The following is a 25,089-nucleotide window of genomic DNA, read 5'->3' on the forward strand; positions in this document are numbered from 1 at the left end:
CTCCCTCCTGCTCTCCCTCGTCATGTTTCACCACGGGGCTTACCGGTCGCCTTTGTCATTAATAGAGGAATGTCCTGGCTGAGAACGACATCTCGTGTTTTATCGTGTGGCTCTTGAGCGGGTGGAGGAGGGCGGAGGGGTTGAGGGGGGGGATTCAAGGGCAGCACCTTCACATTAAAGCCCCCCCCCCCCCCTCTCAGGGGTAAAGACACAACTTAAGCGTACGTGAACGCTTCCTTGCCGACAAACTGAACGAAAATGCGACGGATGAGTTACAAATATGAGTTAATGGTTTCTTTGAGCTCCTCTCAAGGTGTGTGAGGCTGAAGTGGGACGCCTCTGCAGTCAGGTCTTCCTGCACCACGGGCGCCTCCGCACACCTCCAGGCCTCCTTTCTCCCCATAGCCGGGGCAAGACCAGGCCCGATCCCCACCCGCAGAGCTATTTCGACAAGCCAACCCCTTAAAAAACTCCAGGGTTCAAACCGCTGGGAGATCAAAGGACTAATACGGCAGTAATAAGAAGTTTCTGCCCCCTGAACGCCTCATTCATGGAGGGAGAGGCAGCGATATAGTACAGTTGTAACTGGAGGGCCATTAGGCACTCATCATATGATTCCAGTTGCTCCCCCGCCGCCTTGTGGAAAACACTTCTTCAGCTCCGCAAGCGCGAGTGAGAACCAAGAATGAACTCCGACCAGCAATGCCAAACATCTGAGCTGATAAGGAAGTTCATAAACGTCTCGCTCGCTCTCTCTCGCTCGCTTTGCATGTGACGAAATCTCCAACACCCCCAAAGAAATCATCCCCAACACTTTGTGCACCCCCACCTATCACTACACACACACACACACACACACACACACACACACACACACACACACACACAGCTCCTGCAGCCAGCTGAAGGTGTTTGGGAAGGAGGGATTTTAATAACAGCAGTCTGGCACAGGGCGGTATCATCTGGCCTCTGTCTGTCTTTATGAGCATGACATGGCGTTCTATTTTTAGGGCGGCATTTTCTCTCTCCGGCTGCCTCGCTCCCGACGACAGCCCGATGAAACCCTGACCCCCGCGCGCTCCCTTTGAAGTGACAAGTGAGAGATGGGCCGCCCTAATGCGAAGCCCTCGAGACGCAAACACTTTGCATTCCCCGATGACGGTGTGGCGGGCCCGGCGGGAGGGCGGCGCGCTCGCCCTCGGGGAGCCGGATGGGGAAGGCCTGCGCGCGCACAGGCGCTAACGCGGGTAGCTGTTCGCGGACGCGTGTGCGAAAATCACAAATGCACAATCGCCCGCGAAAGAGTTGATGAGCCAAGTGCAGCCGGGGGTTTCAGTCGGCTGAGATAACTGGATGTTTTTTCTGTAATTTGCTCGTTTCAAGGGTCGTTTGGTGCCACGGCGCAGGCTCAACCGCTTCACGCTGGTTCAGTTTGAAACTGCTACCCGGCTGCCTTAACGACGCCAGTTAACTGAACCTCATTTTAATAATCAGCGTCGCTAAAGTAGCCCGTAAAAAAAAGCAACCGCAGGTTTGATGAGGCATTTAGTTGAATCACAGACTCGGGTTCCTCGTTTGACACAAAGAAGTCCCGGATGTTTCTGAGACCCATTTTCCATATGCAATATAATCCGTATAAGATTGGGAGAATTTTCTGTTGCCTCTCAACTGCCCTCAGCTGGGCTAGCGGCTCGCAGCTAACAATGCTAACAGTGCAAACAATGGCCACAGTGCTGGCAGAGGGCCCTGTCGTGACGGCGTTATTAGCCGTGAGCGCCGTACAGCAGTGCGGAGTGACGGCCCGTCACATGCATGGAAACCACTTTACATAGCAAAGAGTTTTCTGCTATATTCACACTCTCAATATAGCATCCTGCAGCTCAAACATGCAAGGACGCCTTTTGATGCTAACCTTCAATTCTGATTAGCGTCGTTTTCCATTTTCCTTTCACACATGTGAAAGACTTGTTCCATCGACCCCAAGGGGGCGCTGCAGAGCTGAAGGGAGGAGACGAAGGTCACGTGGGCATGCTGCTGTTCTCACACATCAAGCCGTAACACACTCGACAGTCAGAGCTTCGGCTCATGGAGGCAATTATTTCAGATACAAATAACGAAGATACGCTGAAGACTCTTACGATTGTGATAATTACAGGATGAGAGACTCAGAGTAACCTACAGCGTCAGCACGGTTGTGTCGACTCCGTCCACCAAACCACGGGCCAGACATCGCACCCGAGTGACGTCCAGTGACCTCTGAACAAAAGGTGAAATTAACACATTAACACATACGGATGTGAGGCTGCAACAAGTGAGACTGGAAACGATGGGAAACTGGACTCTGGAGCAAAAATGCTCGCCGGAAACTTGTTGAGAGGGGCATATTTTGCAATCCGCACATATACACATGCAGGTGATATTCCAGCAGCGTCTATTTCTGAGAGCTACTTCCCACCGAGCGGCGCGGTGGACATCTCACTGTTTGTGTATAAAAGTTTTGCGGCGATGCTGTCGACAAACTCAAATTGGACAGCGGCGTCGGGGCCCAGGCCGTGTTCGCCTCACATGCCCACAACCCAGAGAGTCATGGCGGTCAAGGGGGCGTCTGAAAAACACCACCTCTCAGAGCAAACACGTCTTCCACATTTCACGTCCGGTGTGTTTACGGGTACGGAGAAGAAGAAGAAGAAGAAGGAGAAGAAGAAGAAGAAGAAGAAGAAGAAGAAGAAGAAGAAGAAGAAGAAGAAGAAGAAGAAGAAGAAGCGCCGCAGCCGAGGGCGTGTTCAGCTGAAAATACCCCGGCAGATGCCGCGGGAGTGACACGCGCACCTTCAGGCCCGGAGAATGTTCCACCTATTTAAGGTTGACGGCGGCGGCAAGGACGCGCAACCCCATCGCAAAGCCCTCACACCTCGTTGGTGGGAGTGATGACAGCGCTGCGTCCGTTTAAGCTGCGAGCTGCGGGCCCGCGGCTAACCTCCTCGCTGTGTCACGACTGGAAAGCCCGTCGCTCAACCGCTGCTGGTCACCTGCAGGTTAAAACTGCAGGTGATTGATTGGTAATGAAGTAAAAAAAGGCGGCTCGCTGGAAGCGGTGTCTGCAGCAGCCCCGGGGCTAGTTTGTGTCGCCTCGGTGGATGGATGGAGTGTCAACAGCTTCCAATGGAGGATTACGTTCATGTCACGTCTAATCCCTCTTCCACATGTACCTCAAAAGGTCATACGTGATCACACCGAGCACCCCGACACACTTTCCTACCCAACTGGGAGACAAAAGAGGCCAACTTCCATCCATCCCCTGAGATTAATCCAACCGCTTTGTTCCTTTTCCATCCCACCTGCTCACCTGAACAGACACATTTAACTCAATTATTTTTGTGCCTCACCAAAGTCACCAAAACCGCTGCTCAGGAAAAAAAAAACGAGCGACTGCAAAATGCAAAAGCACATACTTTGCTTTTGAAGCGGCGACAAAAAGAGGAATGCACTTTCTCATGGAGGAGGTAAGACCTGAAGTATTCCTCTCATTTGTCGGGCCCCTCACGAAGCCGAGGCCCCCCCCTCTTCCCCCGAGCGATAAAAGCCTGTTCCTATGCATGCTAATCCTCCACAATTGCACAGAGCTCGTGTTAAATGCACACCGCCGTACAGTTGAGGTCACCACCACGTACACATTCCCGTCTGTGAATTAGCACCGCGGCCAGCTGGCGACCTCAGGGTTTCCCGCCGATTTCGAGGCACTCAGGTGGTTGAAGGAGGACAGCGGCACCGACAAGCACAGGGCGGCATGAACACAGCAGCCGTCTGTACCTAACGAGCGTAGAAATCTTTGTGAAATTGCGAACAGGCCCTCCCAGACAAACCGAGGTCAACTTCAGCGGCTGGAACTCGAACGATCCTCCGATCGCTCGGGGCGCTTCTTCCTCGTGCAAAATATTATTTGTCCGAGACCCATGGGAACGTTCTCTCCCGACGACAACGGGAGACTTATCGCTCTGTTTTCCCGTCCTTGGACTGCTAACGCAGCAGATACTTCACCAACAATCCAGCGCTGCTGACGGCTCATTTTCGCTCTCAAACCTGGTTCCAGGTTGAGTTGACCCGTTCGGCAGCCAGAGCTTTGGACGGTCTGTATGTCGGCGGATTGGACGAGCAGGCGAGCACAAACCAAACTGTTTGGAGTCGGAGAGAACGAGGCTTCAGTCCAATGTGTCAGGATTGACCTCGATCATGTCACGGTCGGTGGAAAGTCATCCATTATATCATCCGAATACTCCTCCTCGCTCACCTTATCACACATGCATTCACATCCGTGATAAAGAATATAATAAACATATGATAAACAGGAAGTCCTGAGCCACGCTGCAGTCGTAGAGCTTTTCAAATGAAGTCTGTCGTCATGTTTTATTACGTCATCATAATAACAATAATCAACAATCCTCCACCGACGTCCAGCAACTTGGCAGGTGAAGTGAATTCAGTGATTTAAAGGACTTCAGTCAGATTACAAAAGGCTTTCTTTGTTTTAAATAAACCTTCATGAAGGCAAGCCGAAGAGCAAACCAGAGAACATTTGGTTTTGAGAGGCTAAACGCCAACAACTTTGAATTAAAGCAGAATATTTGGGTGAATAAAAACATGTTGTGATCATCCATCTCTTTTTTTTTAAACTTTCAATAATTACTTTTGGGAATTTGAAGCCGTGTGGAGTTATTGGAAACAGCCACCACAGGAATCTAATTCTACAAAGGGTTTAATCCTAATCAGATATTTCTCTTTATTTCTTCTGCAGCAGCGCCATTCAGACGTTGATTTATAATTAAAATGTCAACGTTATGAATGAAGCTTCCAGGCTTCAAACTATGAACTATGATTCTGCTTGTGTAGGGAACGGCCGCACAAGAGTGCCCATTGTTCAGCTTCACCCAAAAGCCTGTGAGAGTGGCTTCCCCATTGATATGTGCAGCATCATGAAAGGAACAAGAAACAGAGGAGGCTGGCTCTGGGGAAATACCCTCACAGTCACAACAGACTGTATAAATAAGACAAACAATATCACGGGTACCATATGAGCCATAATGAGAGCAGAGGAGGCCGTGATTAGGCCGCCGGGTTCAGAGCTGAGTGCTTCCTACCGAGCTAGCGTCACATTGATGCGAGCTAATACAGCAGCTAACTTTAGCGGCAGAGGAAATGGGCGGGAAAAGACTGTCGTCGGGGTCAAACAGAGGAGCGCGGTCAGTTCGTCTTGCTGTTTCTGAAGAGAGAAGGAATGACGCACACGGTGCCAGACGGAGGAAATATCTGAAAAGGCCAAACAGAGTCGCTTGAAGCCGTTAAAAAAAAGCAGGAGAGACATTTGGAACGGACTCGCTGCCGCTTGGTAGAAAGGGGAAAAATAAGCCCAAAGCTCCTTCCACACCACGTTTGAAGCTGTCGCTGTCGCGTAGTGGGATGAAATGACGACAGCAGCGTCAACATATCTGACGAGGAGCAGAAGGAATATGACAGGAAGACGCTGCATGGTTTTCAAACTTCTCTTCCAGTAATTCACAGTTTCTCTCATGTTGAGAAGGGCAAGAGGTCAGATGTCTGTTTTGTGTGCTTCAAGGGTTACATCAGAGTAACCTGAGGTGCACGGTCCCTTGCCGGCCGGTCTGTGAGCCAAGAGTCCACCTTTGACGAATAGAAAGAAACAGAAAGTTATCGCGTATCCCGTTTGAAGACGAGCGTGCAACTGTCTGGCAAAGACGAGCAAATAATGAATTTTCTTGGGAGAGAAATCAAAGCGAAACGCAGAAGTCTGCTCACGGCGATGCATTTCATCCTCGCCAAAATGTCCATTGTGTACCTGCTGCTTTTTGCATTTGCTCTCAAAAGCTGAAATATTCCCCCCCTTTTTTCCAGATGTTCCCCTGCGTTCCTCCTGCTCGCCTCGTCTCTGACGAACTGGAGACGTTGGACTCGGCTACTGGAGGACGAGCAGCCAAAAGGCAGCTGCCATTGCATTTCCAGACCCCGTCTTTTGCTGAAAAAACCAGCAGGCAGGACTGACCTGAGGTCAGCGTCACCCCCTACAGACAATCAGACACAAGGAGACAAAAACATTGTCATGAGGGCCGTGATTTATCCCTCCCTTCAACGAGCTTCCCTTGTTTTCAACCACTTCCTGTCACTGGGACCGAGCTTCCTGCCTGAACGCCGAGACCACAGAGGACGGATCGGACCCGTTTGCAAAACTTGTGCAAAGTATTTGTGTTATTCTCCATCCTTCAGTTCTCCAGCTGCAGTAGTTGTTATATCGTCCTGATCTATTCAGCTGCTGGCTGCTGTTTCCCAGGGAAAGAAACCTCCTCTTGGCAAACAGGGACTCATATATGGATTTACATATTAATTACAGTTTTTAACTAGTAAAATGGAGAAGGAAAAGTGTACAATATGAATCTTTCTGCATTTTCTTATTATTCCTCTAATACAGTTGGAAAAAGGAAACGTTTTAAAATAAAAACATATTTTTGTTCCATCCAAACTTTTTTTTTTTTAAATACTAGTATATTTTAACTTTGTAGTTTGAATGTTTTGCCATTTTCCTCTGTGTTTGCTGTGTATTTTCTACCGGTGCCGTCTGATATCGTTACATAAATACATGCATGACGGGATGCTGCGTAGTCAACAAGAACCACATGTAGTGATGACAAAACAATACAACAAAACTGCGGCGCTAAACGCCGCACACCCAAGAGCACGAGCCACGAGCAGAAGCAACAATCTTAACCCGTTGAAAACTGTGGAAACCATTTCATGTCTCCAGACCTCCTTTCCCGTGTTTGAGTCGTGTTTGTTCAGCAAAGTGTGGGAAAAAAAAGTATATTTGTAAAAATAAAAATCACTTTAAAAAGATATTTCGATGGTAACTACGAACATCCAGCATGATATGAGCCAGATTCCTCAAAAAAGCCTCCTGGAGCGTCAATAAGACATCTTTTTGGAAAGATTAGGACCTAAAGAATCAGAATCTGCAACAGAAATCACAATAAAACAAAGTCTTGTCCTGTTAGGAAGGAGTTTCAGTCAAAAAACTGTGTCATTCGGTTAAAAAAATTAGAAACATTACGCATTTTATGCCAAAAGATTGTCTGAATGGGACATGCTGGGTATTAAAATGGGCGCAGGAGGCTTTTCAACTATAAAAACGACACACAGCGGAGCAACAGAGGAGGTTATGGTTTAGCTGAACTGATTATGAATCAATTTGACAATCACATACGGCGATGACATCACAAATACCAGACGTGTCGCTCACGTCTGTAACCCTGAGACTGACGCCGTCTTTGGATCCGCCTCCTCACAACGTGGCCACCTTCCTACCGGATAGAGGAAGATTTGGGAGGCACTTTCAAAGTGTAACACACACACACACACACACACAGACACACACACACAGGCCCATGCACATAGACGTGTAGTGAGTGAGAGCGTTTAAACAGGATTAGTGCACAATCAGCCGTAACCCTTTTCATCTGAGAGGAGCAGAATCAATAAGCGAGGCTTTCTGTGAGAGGCAACAAGTTCAGACACGGGGCCGAAGACTCCATCGCTGTAAACGCTGTTTGCACAAAACCCTGGATTCTGACTGACAGTGTGTGTGTGTGTGTGTGTGTGTAGGGGGGGATTGCAGCGCTCTATCCAGAGCAACGTTAGCCTGCCGCGGCGTTGAGAGCAGCGCGTCCGGCGGCCTTTCCCTCGTCGAGTCCTGCGTCGCTCCGTGACTTGAGCTTGAGAGCTTTTGCATTTCGGCGTGAACAGAAAATCGGAAGAAAAAACAAACAAACTGCCGGATCACTTGGATGCTGGCAGAGGAAGCCCGTGGCCTCCGCTTGTGTTGTGTTGTGTAATGATGCAAAACCACAGGAGCGGTGGAGGGTTTTCGTTCAGGCGAGTGCACAGAGAGGCCTGCATCGGACACACGGGGCGGCAGGAAGCCACCGCCAGACTTACGAGATGATTCAAAGTCGACCAGAAGGGGGTCAAAAAAATCTAAAAGCCGCGGGGGGTCGACCTGATAGCCGAGTGGTGCAGACCTCTTTGGGCGCAAATGCCCTGGAAACAGATACATGAATAAATAAAACATAAAATACCTCCAAAACAATATAAAATAGGCCATTGTGTAGCTTGTAATAGGTCAAAAGAGGAGCTCATCACAATGAATATTATTCTTTTTTATAGATTTTTCTAAACTTTTCTTAATTTGAGAAAAATCTGGGTTAGTATTTTTTTAAAATGTGTCCAAGTTATTGTTCCCCATATGTTGTTAACTGTGGTTTCCTTAAACAGCATCAGCTTGTGTGTGATGAACAGTCTCCGTCTCAGATCGACCGCATTACAGGATCATTCAAGACCTCCACTTCAAAGTCGGAGGAGCAGAAACTTCTGCATACGAAAAAAAAAACCTGCTGGTTTCATAGAAATATGTGAAAGTGGGTGAGAGGTTGCCAGCAGTGCAGGACGCACCAGGAGAGGGCGATGAGGAAATGCACAACGTCGCATGGAGGGTGTCTGGAGAAAGCGTTTCCTTTTAATCTGCAGACGTCCGGCGGCACACACACACACACACACACACACACACATCCTCAGACACAAACTGCGACGTCCACTCGGTGGAAACGGCGAGCGCGAGGCGGCGCAGATCTCCGCAAATCAGCGAGAGGAATCTCTCTCCGTGTTCACGACGTCGCTGCGGATAGAAACCTCTGGAAACCAAAATAAAAACAAAGGCACAACAATGAAACCTTATCCCTCAAGGTTTGGAGGCTCACTTTGTTTGGTTTACGGTCTATTCTGAGAGCGCGCGGTGCAACACGAACCCTCTGTGGCCGTCGGGGTATCTATAGATCGGCGGGGCGGGCTGCAGCCAGACTAAACTGTAAACAAGTCCCGTCCCGAGACCACGGCTGACCCGGCAGCGCCGCACATCCCGAGCCGTCTGATTCATCCTCCTCGCAAAGGCCAAACTCTTCAACAGCTGCACGATGAATCCCTCCCCCCATCCCCAATAAATCCACCGCGACCGAGAAGCTTTGAATCTCTCTACGGAAGCCAGGATGCAGGTGGCTGGAGCGGAGTTTACTGCAACACATACTTTCCAGGCGACCAAAACAACAAGAGGGAACGACCCCCTTTCCTCCCTCCTCCCTCCTTCCCTCCTCTCCTCTTCCCTCCTTCACTTCTCCTGATTTCAAAGGCGATCTGCAGGGAGGGAGAAAGCACTCGGAAGCAACAGCCTTTTGTTCCAGGGTACTTTTGCATGAGGGAGAGACCGTGTTTTTGTTTATGGGACAACATGGAGTTGCCATTAAGGCTTTAATCAGAAGTGTTTTCTTGGAGTCAGCCTCGAGCGACACTTCCCCCTCCTTTCGGCCCGCTTGGTCTGGTTCCCACTGGAGGAGCAACAGGAGGAGGAAGAAAGGAGCGGGGAAGTGTGGGAATGCCTCGACATCGTCGCCACGGCGGGCAGCTCCTAAACATGGCTTTAAATTAGGGGAAAAGAAAACACAGGCTAAAAAAAGCCAGTCGCCTCACTACACTCCTGCCTGCTAATTTGTCACCACTTGGAAAAAAAAAAACACACACATGGGGGGGGGCAAAAAATAGCAACAGTTTTAAATCACACTACTTTAAAACGTTTGGATGTGCCAGCCGGCGTGCATGGCAGGATACTTAAAACACAAAGCGGGGGGGGTTCAGCTCAGTCGCACATACATCTGAACCGAGGTGGGAGGAATCCATGGAGCTCCGGCTGCGTTCGTACTAGAAGGAAGCAGAGTGTCTGGTTCTGGCCGGCCGGCTGGGATCGGACCAGTGACAGCTGGGGCTTGAAAAAGCCTTACATCCAAAGCCAGGGCTCACTGCCACTTGCTACATAGCAGCGCTGAGCTAAACCCCCCCCCCCACCCTCCTCCTGTCCGAGCCCTCGCTCTGAAAGATCAGTGTCCTGAACAAAACATTAGGCTGCTGCCAAAGAACTCCCTCGAAAACCATCTTCTCTTCTGAAGGATGATCCCAGAGCGGAAGAGAAGACGTGATGGGAAGACGGGGGTATCTGTCTGCTGCCACGTCTGGGAGGGGAGGTGGGGGTGATGAAGAGGAGGGTTTCATGTGTGTGTGTGTGTGTGTGTGTGTGTGTGAGCTGTACCTTATCGAGCAGCGGCAGACAGCGGGGGACCCTGCGCTCCAGTTTGACGATGGTGATGAAGGGGCTCTCCTGTCGCTCATCCTCGCTCGTGTTGCACAGAGACAGAGGGTGATACTGCAGAGGAAGAAGAAGAAGAGGAAGAAGAAGAAGAAGAAGAAGAAGAAGAAGAAGAAGAAGAAGAAGAAGAAGAAGAAGAAGAAGAAGAAGAAGAAGGGAGAGGAAGAGGTTATCGACTCGTACAAGGGATGAAACATAACCACTGAAATTAGCAGCCGTTAGCAGATGTTTTCCTGGTCGGGTTTGTGTCTGGCGTGTGAGGGACACATGATCGTCTCAGGTGCACACACAGCATCATCCAGGAGATGAAGGCCCGCCCACACAGACACACACACGTGTGTTGTTCCTGGCCAACACAACCTGGTCGTGTCGTAAAAGTGCCGACACGTTTCAGGGGATTTGAGTTGATTATGGACAACATGAGCGGAGCACGCTGATGGATGTTGTCGTCCATGAACGAAAACTGTGGCTGTTGTTTTTTTTATTTTTTAGTCGGCATCAATCAGACACTCACAGATGTTTTTCAGACATTTTGATGATGCTCATATATTGAACAAGGGGTGAAAAACAGAATAAACAACAAAAGAAACAGACTGAAAATGAGGACAAAAAGGCGTGATCAGTTCTGTTTTACATTCATTGATTCATGAAAATAAAATCAGGTCTGTGTGTTGGTACGTATGTAAGCCATTTTTTCCAATATATCCAAAATGGTTCCAGTTTGTGGTTGACAGATGTGGTAATCTTCTCCATGTTGTAAATGTCCGTTGTGATGTCCATCCATGTATCCAGAATGGGATTCTCTTGTGGAAACTATTCCTGTTCTTTTTTTAACACAAAGATGGAGTATAACTTAAAAACTGCACACTTCAATACTAATCTCACGCCGACAAACGCCGATTTAAGATGACGCTTTACTTCAATTGGCTGGATTAAATCACCTGAAATATTGAATGCACTTTGGAGGAAACTCCTCTGAACCGAACTCTGACTGAACGTAACAGTTTGATTATTTAATGTGCGTCTTTAAAAGTTAGTTTAGTGAAAGGAGAGTTGTTCTCCGATGTGTTGAGGGGGAGAAAACAGATGAAACCACAGCTGTAACGGAGCAGATAACCTCTGGAACCACACGACGGATCCTGACAGAACAAAAACACATGTAACCTACAAGCGTGTGACCTAAAGGATGTGGAAGAAAAACAAGGTCTGAGACAATCTGGACAGTGAGAAGCGCTCATGTCTCCAATGAAGGCGTTTCCTCTCTGAAGCGCTCGCAGTTGATATCGAGAGGGGAAAACTTTGGCACCCGAGCAAAATCAATTACACGGCCGGCGATGTTCACTCCCACTCAAAGCCTGGAGGACAGAGAGACCGAGAGATCGTCTCTGGTAGGAACATTTGATCCCCTCTGAAAGGGAGGAAATTCATAGCTGCTGAAAGGCTGCATTTAAGGGCTCAAGGGATAGCGGCGGTGTTTGCGAGTCACAGACATGCTGTCACGGGTACGAGGGATCGCACGGCAGTCCAAAAGGGAGCAGACCGCTCCTTGAGAAAATGAAACACCCCTCGAGCGTCGCAAACTTCCCTCACGTGGCATCGATGAGGAGCTTCCCTCAAAATCATTCCTGGTTACGGCTCACGATCACCCAGCAGCACCCAGCGGCACCCAGCGGCACCCAGCGGCACCCAGCGGCACCCTCACCCGCTCCCCACCCAGCGCAGAGCGGCCCCACCCTTCATGTGGCTGTGGGCTGAGGTCACGGGGCTGCCCCTCATCTCACCCAGCGGAAATCCCTAAATTAAAAAGACCCAAGGGTGACATCAACAGCTGGCACCCCCCCCCCCTTCTCCCTCCTCATAAGAGGCTGCAAAGAGGCAAAGAGGCAAAGAGGCTTATGCACGTCTGTCACAAGGAGAGAGACTCGAGGGGGCGAGTAAAAGACCAGCGATCACTCATGACATGTATTGATGACCTTCAGACTCTGGTTCTGGTTCTGCAGCCCGTGATGAGCTTTTGGAGTAGCTCAGCTAATTTAGATAAATCCATGCATGCAAATTATAATTTGATTCAATAAGTATATCTTCCTATTTGTGTTTAGGAAAGAAATGAACGTCCGTGTGAAATTTCAAATCGGTGCGATCGCGATCTTTATAGGTTCATACACACTTTGACCAATGGGTTTACAAGACTTTTAAACTAATTTTCATGACTTTAAACCATTTTTCCGTAACCAAACATTTAGTGAAATCTCAGTGTAACAGTGAGAACATTTAGTATTTAAACTTAAACAATGAGAATTCCAAAGCTTTTTTTTTTTAAATGACTTTTCCAGACCTTCAAATACCAATTTTCAAATTGCATGACTTTCCAGGTTTCCCATGACATCATAACCCCGTACAGAGACTTTACTGTCACAATAAGCAACATGGAGTCCGTTAAAGGAAAGGAGGGAGCGACCTAAACGTAAAGTATGTTTATGAAGTAACTTACCAAAGTATGTAAGTTACTTACTTAAGTATAAGCTGCGTAACAAAAGTAAGTTCAAATAAGTCGACAGTGAGCCTGCTGGGTGAAAGTCCTGTTTGTTCCCAACCGTCTCCTTGAATCTGGATCACGGGTGTCTGGGTTATATATTAATCACAGGGCTTTATGTCTTGTATCAGTACAGACTGTACATGAGAAAAGCCTGGCAGGGATGTGACGGCTCGTCAGACAAAAAGAAAAAAGGTTTGAACTTAAAGGACGAGGAGACGAGTAATCAAGGCTGCTAAACCAATCCAGCATATGAAGACCAGACAGGAAATGGATAATCCTGATTGGCGACCAATACCCTGCTGTCTCCAGACCATCGTGAGGCTCCTGGTTCGAAGCCCCTGTAGTGGAGGCCGGCAGCTCGGTGGCATGAACCCCATCCAGCTGCCTCCACGTTTACTGGGCCCTAATTAGAGGCCTCCAGCCGGACTTGGCCCTCAACAAAGAAAAATACATAACAAAATATCCTTTAATGACACCACTTCCCCCATGCCATGACCTCTGCTCTCTTTTACTACAGCTTTCTGGGAAATGTCGAAAAAAGAATGGCATTTTACCGTAAAACTACAAACATTCACAACACTTGTTTTGAATCTTTGAGGCTTGATCCGTCGTGTTTGAACCTCGTTGTTGGTGTTAAACATGTCGACGCACGGGGGGGATCTGCGCAATCATATCTAATAAAGCAGATAATAATCCCAAAGCTGAGCCAAGCGCGCGCGGGAGGAGCGGCTGCTTCTCAGCGTCCTCCGGCTCTTCTGAGGCTCTGAGGGCTCAAAACCACCGCCATGGTCACCGTGTCTATGTTTTGCATCGCCGACGAGACTACGCATTAACTTCTATTTTAAAGACGCCCGCCGCACCGCTTTCTTCGTCATCAGACGGCTGCGAACACTGCGCGCGCCACCGGCGCTGCCGCGGACATCGCCACCGGGACACGAGAGCTGCAACGGCTCCATTTGGGTCCCGCGCGGCCGTGAGAAAACAGAGAAGAAGAAGAAGGATAGAGAGGGAGGGAGAGGGAGGGGTGTGTGTGTGTGTGTGTGTGTGTGTGTGTGTGTGTGTGTGTTGGGAGGAGGGGGGGTTGGGGGGGCCTGGGAAACCAAATCACTGAGTCTCCATTTCACAGGGACCAGAAACCACAGGGCGCGCAAACAGCTCCCCACAGACTGTTAACAATGCTCGCTCCTCCGCTCCTCCTCCTCCTCCTCCTCCTCCTCCTCGTCCTCCTCCTCCTTCTCCTCCTCCTCATCTGTCTAGATCTGTTGCGGAAAAACCGACGGGGACGTGTCCCTCGGTTCCTTTGTAGCCGCGATTAAAGGCATTCCTTCTCCAGCTCAATCAAAAAAAAAAAAAAAAACTAACCCCCAAAAAGTATTCTGAGGCGAGCTTCTGACAGCCTCAAAAACAAATACATGGACAGAAGGGGGGGAAAAAAAGAAAAAGAAGGGGAGAATAAATAGTAGCTGCGGTGAGAAGTCAATAATATTTTGTTTCATATCGCTGCGCCCCGCTCAGCCCTGCGGAGCGGCTTTTGTCATCTGCCAATAATCAGCGAGAGTTTTAGTTAATCTGCTGCCAGCGGGGAACCAACCCGGGCCCTCGTGTTAAAGAGCTGCGCACCTCCCGTCGAGCCCCGCCGCTCCGGTCGCGGGGCTCCACGGGGATCCGGACGAGGCGGATCCAGACGAGGCGGATCGGTTCAGCGGCGGCGCGGCGCGGAGACGCGGCCGCTTCAATGGAGCTGCGGGCCCGGAGGCCTGCGGAGCCTGCCAGGGTCGGTGCACATCAGGGAGGAATTCAATCAGCCCTGCACACATGTGAGCTCGCAGGCACACACACACGCACGCACGCACACACACACACACAGCTAAAAGCACACACTCTATTCACTCAGTTTCACTTCCTCAGAGTGACTCAGCCTCTCAAGTCTGGGCTCAAAACCTAATGAAGTCTTTGTCCCTCTCATTCTCTTGAAACTCCACCACTTAAAAACACACCTGTTCTGTGCATTCTCTCTCTCACACTCACACACACACACACACACACACACACACACACACACACACACGCAGACACACACACGGTCAAAATCTTCCTTGCAGGCTGAGAGAAACAGAGAAAGTGAGGAAGGAGTCGCTGCTCAGCGGCTGCAGCTCTCGGTTGCCAGCGTGACTTGCAGAGTTGTGTTTTCATAATAGTTGTCCTATTATTAGACTCCTTTTCTTCAGCAATGCAAGACTCAACATTACTTTTTATTCCTGTTGTGCTTCCCTCCCTCGCCGCGGCTCGTAACACGACGTCGTTTAATGATTCTATATCTGTCTCCGAGGGCGTAAATCAAAGTCCTGTCTTATTCCACTTGGCAGGAGGTTCTGTTGCGAGGGCGAATGTTTGTTTCAAGTGGAGGGACGCGTTGCCAAAAGGAGCATGTCAGAAAAATGTATTTTAAAAAAAACTGCATGTGCCTGCTGATATTTTAGTGGAGGGCTGAGGAGCCCGAGGTGACGCTGCTCCTCGCCGCCGCCGAGGCTGCGCGTGGTCACTGGAGGCACCTGAGCATGTGCGTGCAGGTGAACATGCGTGTGCATGTGTGTGATGTGTGTGTGTGTGTGTGCGAGCATGAGTGTGTGTGTGTACTGATCCACCTGAGCGAAAAGTCCCTCTGTGGTCCTGCAGAGTGAGTCACGCAGCGCTGTGCAGGTGTCTTAGTGGTCAATTAAATGTCATTTACCTGTATGCACACACACGCACACACACACACACACACACACACACACTATCCTCATGACCCTACACAAAGTACATTTACATGAAACGCTGATGCAGAGGGTCTTTCTCTACTAAAACATCTGGAAAAGTGGCTCTGTGGGTCCTCCTCTTCCTCCTCCTCTTCCTCTTCCACCTTTCCCTCTCCTCCTCCTCTTCCTCCTCTTCCTCCACCTTCCCTTCTCCTCTCCTTCTCCTCAACGTCTCCTTCCCTCCTCCTTCTCTTCCCCTTCCCTCTACTTCTCCTCCTCTCTCCCTTCTCCTCCTCTCTCCTCTCTCCCTTCTCCTTCTCCTTCTCCTCTCCTTTCCTTCTCCTCCTCTCTCTCCTTTCCCTCTCCTTCTCTTCTCCTCTCCTTCTCCTCCTCTCTCATCTTTTCTCTCCTCTCCTCTCTCTTCTCTCTCCTTTCCTCTCCTTCTCCTCTCCTCTCCTCTCCTTCTCCTCCTCTCTCATCTTTCCTCTCCTCTCCTCTCTCTTCTCTCTCCTTTCCTCTCCTTCTCCTCTCCTCTCCTTTCCTTCTCCTCCTCTCTCATCTTTCCTCTCCTCTCCTCTCTCTTCTCTCTCCTTTCCTCTCCTTCTCCTCTCCTCTCTCCTTCTCCTCCTCTCTCATCTTTTCTCTCCTTTCCTCTCCTTCTCCTCTCCTCTCTCCTTCTCCTCCTCTCTCATCTTTCCTCTCCTCTCCTCTCTCTTCTCTCTCCTTTCCTCTCCTCTCCTCTCCTCTCCTCTCTTCTCCTCTCTCCTCCTCCTCCTCTCTCATCTTTCCTCTCCTCTCTTTGCAAATGCAAACGAACGGGAGCCATTCCTGCTTCGGCGCTGTCAAAACAAAAGGCGTGTCATCTTTCTGGCTTTATTGACGGTGTCAGCCGCGTATCCGGTGACGGTTACCACGGAGAACGGCTCGGGGAGAAACGCGATCCCATAATGAGGCCCAAATAATTACCACCAGCCCCAAATTTGCCCGGGCGCTTTCTTTAAGTAGGAGCGCCCCCCCCTCCTCCCTCCTCTCCACCAGGCCCGTCAGACTGTCTCTCTGTTCCATAAAAGAGGTGAGACAAGGGAGGAGAAGAAAGAACCTGCACAGGGACGTGGAGCTGGTGGAGGTGGAGAAAGAGAGACGACGCTGAGCGCTCGAACCGCCGAGACGCCGCACGACGAGGGCGCCGCTTCGAGAGGAGGTTTCATCAGGAAAAAAGAAAGTTGAACTGAAATGAACTCGGTAGCTTTGAAGTTTAAAGTATGTCCAACATGCAGAAAACATTACAATCAAGAGCAGTATGGATCTCCATGACTTAAACCGAATGTCCATGACCAAATATGAGTGAAATCTCGGTGTAAACATAAAAAAAGTGATAAAATGTAGTATTTAAACTAACAATGAGGGTTCAAAGCATACAGTGAACCTTAATTAACACAAATGAATGAGAGACAATAGTTTGATTAAAAGAGTAAACATTTATATAGATGCCTGTATGTATGCTGCTGATATTTTGAGCCTCTTTCTTTTAAAAGCAGATTCATGAATACAAACATTTACACAACTTTTACTACACTTTTGGGACTTTTCCATGGCTCCATGACCGTAAGAACCCTGTATGTGGTACAAGCCCTGCTGAGGGCCACCAAGCACACTTCAGGGCCCTTTTATTAGTTTAAATTATAACCATGGCAGTGATTTCTACTGATCACCAGATTCTCTCTCTCTCACTCGACGGGCGACCGACGCGTCTCCGGTCAGATGGAGCGCGGCGTCCTGTCCACGCTTCCTGCGCGGGCCCTGAGGTCTTGCACAAACACGTATGTGCACGCCGCCAAACAACCAGCGCCGCTCCGTCACCCTCGGGCCGCCAGCGGCGGCGGCGGCGGCGGCTATACATTTCAAAAGCTCCGAGAGTTGAACATCAACACGGCGCTTCCCTGTCATAACACAGGCAGTGGCTCGGTAACCCGGCAGTTTGTTGGTATGGCGGTGATCCTTCTTCCCCCCGTGGACGCGAGGGGCCCACATCCACACGCCTTCCAGGCTTCCTACGCCCCCCCCCCCCCACCGGCTCCACCCGCGGACTCGCTCGGGCTCCACCACGTCAGTCAGAGAGAGAAAACCCCAACACTATTTCAGAAGCGTCAATCACCCGCTGGCTGGGAACTGTCGGGTCAGCGGTGTGGAAAGAGTTTGAGCCCGGAGCGCGAGGAGGAGGAGCTCCGAGTTACACAGGAGCAGACACACAAAGGGAAATATGAGGCAAAGGGGCAGCAGGCCGTCTCCTATACGCCAACATGTACCCTAATTACAGCCAATTATGGGCTTTGAGGAAACGCCGTCCTCGGGACTAATTGCTCGCTGCATCTGCTAATTGGGACAAGGTGTGAGGCTGATGGGGGCGCCATTGCTTTTGCAGGGATTTGATCATAAACATATGTTATCGCGATGAAAAAATTGGCTTAAAATGGTGGAGACATTTCACGTCTAAACGCACAGATGCCGACCTCGCGGTGGCACCAGAGGAACGGCGCCCAAAGTCAGGAGGATGCGTGGTGTGGGAAGCATGCGAGTGTCCCAAAGGAGATGTTTTACTGGAGAAAGCTTAGAGGAAGCAGGCAGGTCGGTAGGATTCATCCTCTGGGGACTAAACGTCACGCCAAGACATTCACAGGTTATACTGCCGACGTCGGGAATCTCTTTAACAAGAGACAGGTGCCTTTTTTTTTTACACACTTGCATGTAAAATTAAAAACCAGTGGGCTGCTGGGGGCGCTTTTAACATCCCTCTTTCATTTGGAAATGCAAACCCGTGTCCTGAACCGGCCCAATAACAAGTCTCATGTGGCACTATGCTGTTCTTGAAGAGGGGTCAAACTTTATTGAGGCGTATAGGGCGCCATTTTTCTCTGGTTCCTCTTCCTCTTGCTGCTTTTCTGCCCCATTCGAGCTCCTCGAGCTTTAAACCCTGAACGCAGCTTGAGGGCTGAACATGGACGCCGCTGTACGGCGACCGCGGCGCCCTGCGTGAAGACACGGACAGCCTCAAGAGCGAGCAAGAAAATGCGAGATTTTAAGAAATGGTCCAACTGGAGGAAAAATAGAAAAAACAGCCCAGTGTTGCAAACTGTTTTCTCATGAAAGCATCTGGCAGCAGTCGCTCCAAACGTCTTCTAGACAGAAAGATGCCGAGTCGTCTCTTCAGGCCTATCTCTGAAGCCACGCCCCCAAAATAATCAATATGAGAGCCACAGACACCACCTTTGTCTTTCTTCTTCTTTGGGGGATTTGATTCTGTTCGCTGTTTCAATGTCATGAGAATTTAAAGAATATTACACCCTGTTTATGAAGAGAATGGAGATCAGTTTGAAGTAAGCAGCCACCTCATTAAAATCACATTTTCTCATATTTTCAATAAGCTCATTCATCAAGTTCAATAATCTGCAATTGCTTTTTTTCAAATGTAAAGTCACGCTTTAAATGGATTTCTAAGAAGGCGACTTGTTTAAATGTTGTGTGACGAGTCCTGAAGTAGAACTGCTCTGCGTCAGTGTTGTCTATACGGGTGCGGCGGCAGGTGTGTGGGTCACCTGTCGGCTGGTGAATGTAATTCAAATGTGAATTAACTATAAAACGGTTGCAGGGATATGTGAGGACCTGGACGCTGTAAATCATTTCTCCGTCCTCCCCGTCCGCTCAAAACAAACGACAGACACGACTTAACCCTCTGACTTCCTCTTTCCTCGGTTCATTCCTACAACATCTGTCCTCCTGCATGTATACACTTACTGAACGCTGCAGAACCTTTCCATACTGACAAGTCATGCACTAATGTTCGTCCTTGAATCTAGAAAGTCTCCTTGTAACATGAACAACTCCATAAAAGCGCTAATTAGTTTTTTCTTCTCTTGTTTTTTTACCGTACAGTCGTCATTACCTACTATTCAGCCACGCTGCATCCTGAGCGACTCCTCGCCCACCTGGCCAAGAGCGAAGAGCTTGTGCAGAAGTATGCATGCGCTATATGGGTATAGGGGAGGAAGAGGAGGAGGAGGAGGAGGGTGGACGTCGCTGAGGCGTGGGCACGCGGCCAGGAGGAGCAGCGAGACGGAGGAATGCAGCCTCCACGCAGCAGAGTCAACAGGCCGGGCGCAGAGAATGCTGCCGCGCCGCTTTGAAGCCGCCTCGTCTGCTGCCGCGCACCCGTGACCCGCCGCTGTGCCATTAACCAGGAACGCATGATCCTGACCGCTCACAGCGTGTACAGTGGGCCCTGTGTGTGTGTGTGTGTGTGCGTGTGTGTGTGCATACTCAGCTCGGGCTCAATGTCCGGAAGACAGACACACACACACACACACTCGCAATTTATTGCCCAAACACAGATGCACTCACTTCAACACCTTGAGTGCGCGCATGCACGCACATGCCGATACACACTCACATACGGCACACACAAACACACACGCCCACACACGCCCACACACACACATGAATGTTGCACAGGAAACTCGCAACTGCTCCTCCTCCGCGTGGCGGACACTTCAAAGCTTGCGGCCCCGCGGGACGATAGTGGGATTTATGAGCCGAGTCCATCTATCTCCTCCCTCTTTCTCCCCCCCACCTCTCCTCCTCCCCTCCCCCCAGTAGTCCTGCTTCAATATGGCCTTTCAACGTCTTTGTTGGGCGTGCGGCAGCGATATCAGGCGAAGAATGTCTCCGGCCCAGACAGCAGACTCGCAGGCACCGGAGCCTCCACCTCAGCGTCTGAGCCGGCTGAGGAATCCACTCGAGTGGGCAGGTAAACACTGCTGCCCTTTGGATCGCCACTCTCCCTTACAACCAGTGTGTGTGCGCGTGTGTGTGTGTGGGAGAGAGAGTGTGGAACTGAACAAGTGTCACTGGGGTGTAACGATGTGCAAAAGTGAGGTTAAATGCATACTGTGGTCGTGGTTTGGTGTGTCCAGTAGCACAGGAACACTACAGGAGTATTATGTACCTTCATTCACGAGTTAATAGACTAAAACCAAAAGGTCAGTATTACTGACAATCTTCTATTTGTACTATTTCTAATGAATGGACATATGAGTATTGTCGCGTGCGTACAGTGTTAGCCGTGTTAACAAAGAACCACGGTTGATGCCTTCTTTCATCCATCGTCCTCAGAAAGTGAAGAGGGTTCTTTGGATTGTTCTGATTGGCTTGATTTGGCACACCTTTGGCAGCTTTCAGGTGCAGATACTCCGATTTATTGTGACGAGTGTGCATGTGAGTGTGCATGCGAGTGTGCATGTGAGTGTGCATGTGACGTGGGGAGAGGAGCCTCATCTTCACGGCTCGTTGAAGCCCGTGTTTTCTGATGCAGTGAACTGTTTCAGTTTGTGTGTTGTCGTCGCTGCAGAATTTAAAAAAAAGGCACTAAAAGATGTTAGCTAGTTTGTTAGCATGTAGCAATGTAAATACTCGTGCACCCATTCTTTAAATATAATTAGCTCAAGCTTCTGCCATCTTAAGTTTTATCCTCCGTCGTCTGCGTCATGGTGACCTACTGCCTAGAGGCTCATGGGAAATAGCGTTTCATGAAAGCCGCTAAAAACAAATACATCAATTATTTAATTATAGAAAACCCGCCTGGATAAACGGAGTGAAACGCGCATGCAGTTGAGCGAGCAGTCTTTCTAGCTAAACAGGCTGCGCTAACATGACTAATGAAGCATGCTCGGCTAACAATCACAAACTGACACACACGTCAACATGTTGACGGCGTGCGTCCCTTGTGTTTCAAACGGCAGACCATAATCAGGCTGTAATAGAGCTATCAAGTGCTGCACTTAACCAAAACAAAGTATGATAGCGTCAAACTGAACGTCCAGTCCTGAGCAGTTTGGCGCAGCGTGAACACATGTACAGCTACACCCCTGCTCTCATCTGCATTCAGAGGATCCTCTCATGGTAAATACAAACAGACTCGTCTTCTTAAAGTCTTAAAATCCTGAACACAAGTCATGCGATAACATCCGGCCGCTCCGGCAGCGAAGTACGGCACCGCTCGCCGACAAACACTCGACACATCCATATGCTCGCTCGTAAAGGCCTCCACCGTGAGTACACACACATAAATCACTTGTCCTGCGCGGTAACATTATGTATACAGTACACACACACACACACACACACGGCAGACACTAACAAAGAAAAGCTGCTGCCGGCTGCCATCGGAGGGCTTTCATTTTCACAGACGTGTGCCATCAGGAGGACGAGTCCGAGTGTCTTTGGTTCACAGTCCGGTGAGCGGACTCTGCAGCGTGTGTGTGGTTAGTTGGTCCACTTGGTTGCGCTACTTTAACTTGTAGAAGAAAAACACTTTGACCCGTTTAAAACTGTGAAACCACTTTTGTCTCCAGACCTCTTTTTCCCTGTTTGAGTCGTCGTAGGAACCCTGAATAAATTCCAATACTTGTGTTTATTTTATGTATTTCTTCAGCAAAGTCTTGGGAAAAAAATGTATATCTGCAAATAAAAACACTTTTAAAAGATTTTTTGATCATAACTATGAACATCCAGCATGATATGAGCGGGATTCCCCGACAATGCCTCCTGGAGCGTCAATAAGACACCTTTATGGAAAGATTAGGACCTAAACAATCTGAATCTGCAACAAAAATCACAATAAAACAAAGTCTTGTCCTGTTAGGAAGGAGTTTCAGTCAAAAAACTGTGTCGTTGGATCAAAAATGAGAAAAACTACGTATTTTATGCCAAAATTGTCTGAATGGGGCATGCTGGGATATAAAATGGCCGCGGGAGGATTTCCGTGCACTGTTTCCAAAAGGTTACCTTGCAGAGAAGAAGAAGAGTCTGTAGCTGGAGACGATTCCCTGTGGAGGGTTAGCTTAGCCGCTTGTAAGAAACGCGCGATGGAAACCGGAAAGCAGGTCTGCATAGCTCGCTGTTAGCTCGCGAGCTAACTAGCGGCCCGCCGCTGCACAAATGACATTTATTTCGATATCATTCGTGACAGTATGTTGTGTGTATAATTACAGAAGGGGGGGAGACCGTGTTGAGCGTCTTGAATCCAGACTCAAAGCACCGAACGTCCTTCTACCGCGGCGCAGCGGCAACATGACGGCGCACTGCTTCCTGCCTTCAAGGCCGTGCAGCCTCTCTCCCTCTTTTCCTCTCTGCATTCTGCGGGATGAAAGGTCGGGGAGGCCTGTCATCACCGCTTCCACGTCACATCACAGGGAAGCTTTTCAAATTGGTACGTGCGCTGCCTGGCGGGGGCAGGTCCACGCCGGTGTGCTCTGGTAGCCGCTGGATAAATCTCTTCCGCGGGGACGAGCCCGTCTGTGATTTAAGGGCCCGGCCCGACATCACAGGGAGGCCTCGCTCCAGGCCCCCACGAGAGAGAGAGGGAGAGAGAGGGAGAGAGAGAGAGAGAGAGAGAAAGAGAGAGAGAGAGGTGAGGTACAATAATAAAAGGAAAACTTAAAAACAGCAGCTAGCTCAGCTACGCCCTGCTCTCTGTCTCTCTCTCTCTCTCTCTCTCTCTCTCTCTCTCTCTCTCTCTCTCTCTCTCTCTCTCTTTCTCTCTCTCTCTCTCCCTCCCTCCCTCCCTCCCTCCCTCCCTCCCTCCTCTCGGATGAAACATTGCTGTCGAAAAGAGAAGCGAACAGAAAGTCCATCTTTCAAACTGCTCTGGGGTCAGTTCCATGGAGCTCCTTGACTCATTTCCTGATGGGATATTTATTTCGATCTCAGCGTTTCATGGCGTCCGTCGCTGCACTTTTGTATTTTTTTAATCCTGGTTTCCATCCAGACGTCCCCTCCGTCCTGCTCGTGGGCAGATCCATCGCTGGCACGCTGTGTGTTTTATAACACGGAGGCCGGCCCGCCAGCTCTGGACACGAGCCCCGGCCATCACTGACGTGCTCGGCGAGCGTTGGCAAACCTCAAGGGCGAATCCCTCGCCTGCAGTTTCACAGGGCCGAGCGGCCTGTAGCCTTGAGCGTGTAAACGCCGGCGGCGGCGGCTGGAAGCTCGAGGAGACTTCGCTCGTAACGCAGGAATCCTGCAGATGGCGGAGACGCGATGCTTCTCAGGACACGAGGGAAGCTGCACAGCCGCGCATTATAAAGCATTCAACATGACCACGAGCTGCGTCACTCAATTCCAACAAGGCCAACACTTTGCCAACACCACATGTCATGTGTTTATAGCCCCTTTTGACTTATTCCCTGCCACAAAGGGTAAAGAATATTTTTTATATATATAATCTATTGCTTTCTTGTTTAAAGAGGCATTTAAATAAACAGATTGCAGTCCAGCTGATCGATCAGACAATGAATCGATGTATTGTGTACGCAACATATGCTACTTTTTAATGGTTTTACACCAGAGTAAATTAAATGTTTTGGGAATTTAGACTGGAAATCAGGTAAAACAAGACACATGAGGGTGTTATCTTGAATTAATCTTGAACAATTAAGCAATTAATTGAGAAAAAAATCAATTAATTGACAACGCAAATGATTGTTGGTTTCAGATTTGGATTGTAAGGAGCAGGTTAGAAAGATTCTTCCTCCTCCTGCATCGTGGCGGATACCATCACAGACCATCACAGACCATCACAGACCATTACAGACCTTCACAGACCACCACAGACCTTCACAGACCATCACAGACCATCACAGACCTTCACAGACCTTCACAGGATTTACATGCGTTCAGAAATCATGACGTGTTGTTCCCTTGTGTCTCACGGTGTCTCATTTTGCTTTCTAGCATTGAATGCCAAATAAAGTGAAAAAATAAATAACATCGTCAACGTGAAAACTCATCTTTCACGGTCAGCCTCTCCTGAACGCGACCCATAAATCCTGGTTCACCAGCCGACGTGTGTGAGCGACGAAAGGGAATCACAACGCCATGAATCATCGGGCGCAGTGTCTTTTCTGTGTGAATGGCATTCCTCTGCGTTACAAAGGAATTCAGATTTCCACCGCTGCGCTCTGCGGTTAGCGCCCGCGGGCCGGTCCAGGGGTCTCCGACACAGACGGGACCCTGCCGACGAAGACGAGGCCCCTTCAGCGCGGCACAGACGCTCATCTTCATCACAAAGGGCCCCCCCCCCTCCTCCTCCTCCTCGCAACCTGAGCTGCTCTCTTTCTAGTCACTCAGCAGGCTCACATTAGACCTTTACACTTCCTCTGCTGGGTCTCCTTCCTCCGGCCCTGAGGGTGTGAGGACCATGGGTATCTGTGTGTGTGTGTGTGTGTAGTGTACATAAAAGACAGTGACCTCATGTGACATGAAAGGAGACTCGAGAATCCCGTCTCAACCTGAGTCCACCATGCCGTCGGTTAACCGCCATGTGAGTCGATGCCGCGTCGGGTTCGTCCGACTGATCGAATCGGTGAAGTTTATCGCTAATTGAAGGCGACTGAAAGGGGATGTTCTGCTGCGCAGCCGGCTGGTGACAACACCAATGTGGCAATAACCTTTCATCACCTCCTCCTGCAGCTGTCGAGGGTCGGGGGGTTTACAGCATTTACTGCCATGTGACG

At 49.5% G+C, this 25,089-nt stretch overlaps 1 protein-coding gene across 1 annotated transcript in view; it reads right to left on the reverse strand.

Moving 5' to 3' along the window:
- LOC137803031 (E3 ubiquitin-protein ligase RNF43) overlaps positions 1–25,089 on the reverse strand; it is a 67,721-nt gene that overhangs the window by 12,530 nt on the left and 30,102 nt on the right. The window contains exon 2 of the mRNA XM_068601282.1: positions 10,193–10,306. Coding sequence (XP_068457383.1) covers positions 10,193–10,306 — 114 coding nt within the window. The remainder of the gene's footprint in view (positions 1–10,192; positions 10,307–25,089) is intronic.

The sequence above is a fragment of the Clinocottus analis genome, unplaced genomic scaffold (genome assembly GCF_023055335.1).
Source record: "Clinocottus analis isolate CAN_PGR_092001 unplaced genomic scaffold, fCliAna1.0.p SCAF_5, whole genome shotgun sequence".
Taxonomy (NCBI): Eukaryota; Metazoa; Chordata; class Actinopteri; order Perciformes; family Cottidae; genus Clinocottus; species Clinocottus analis.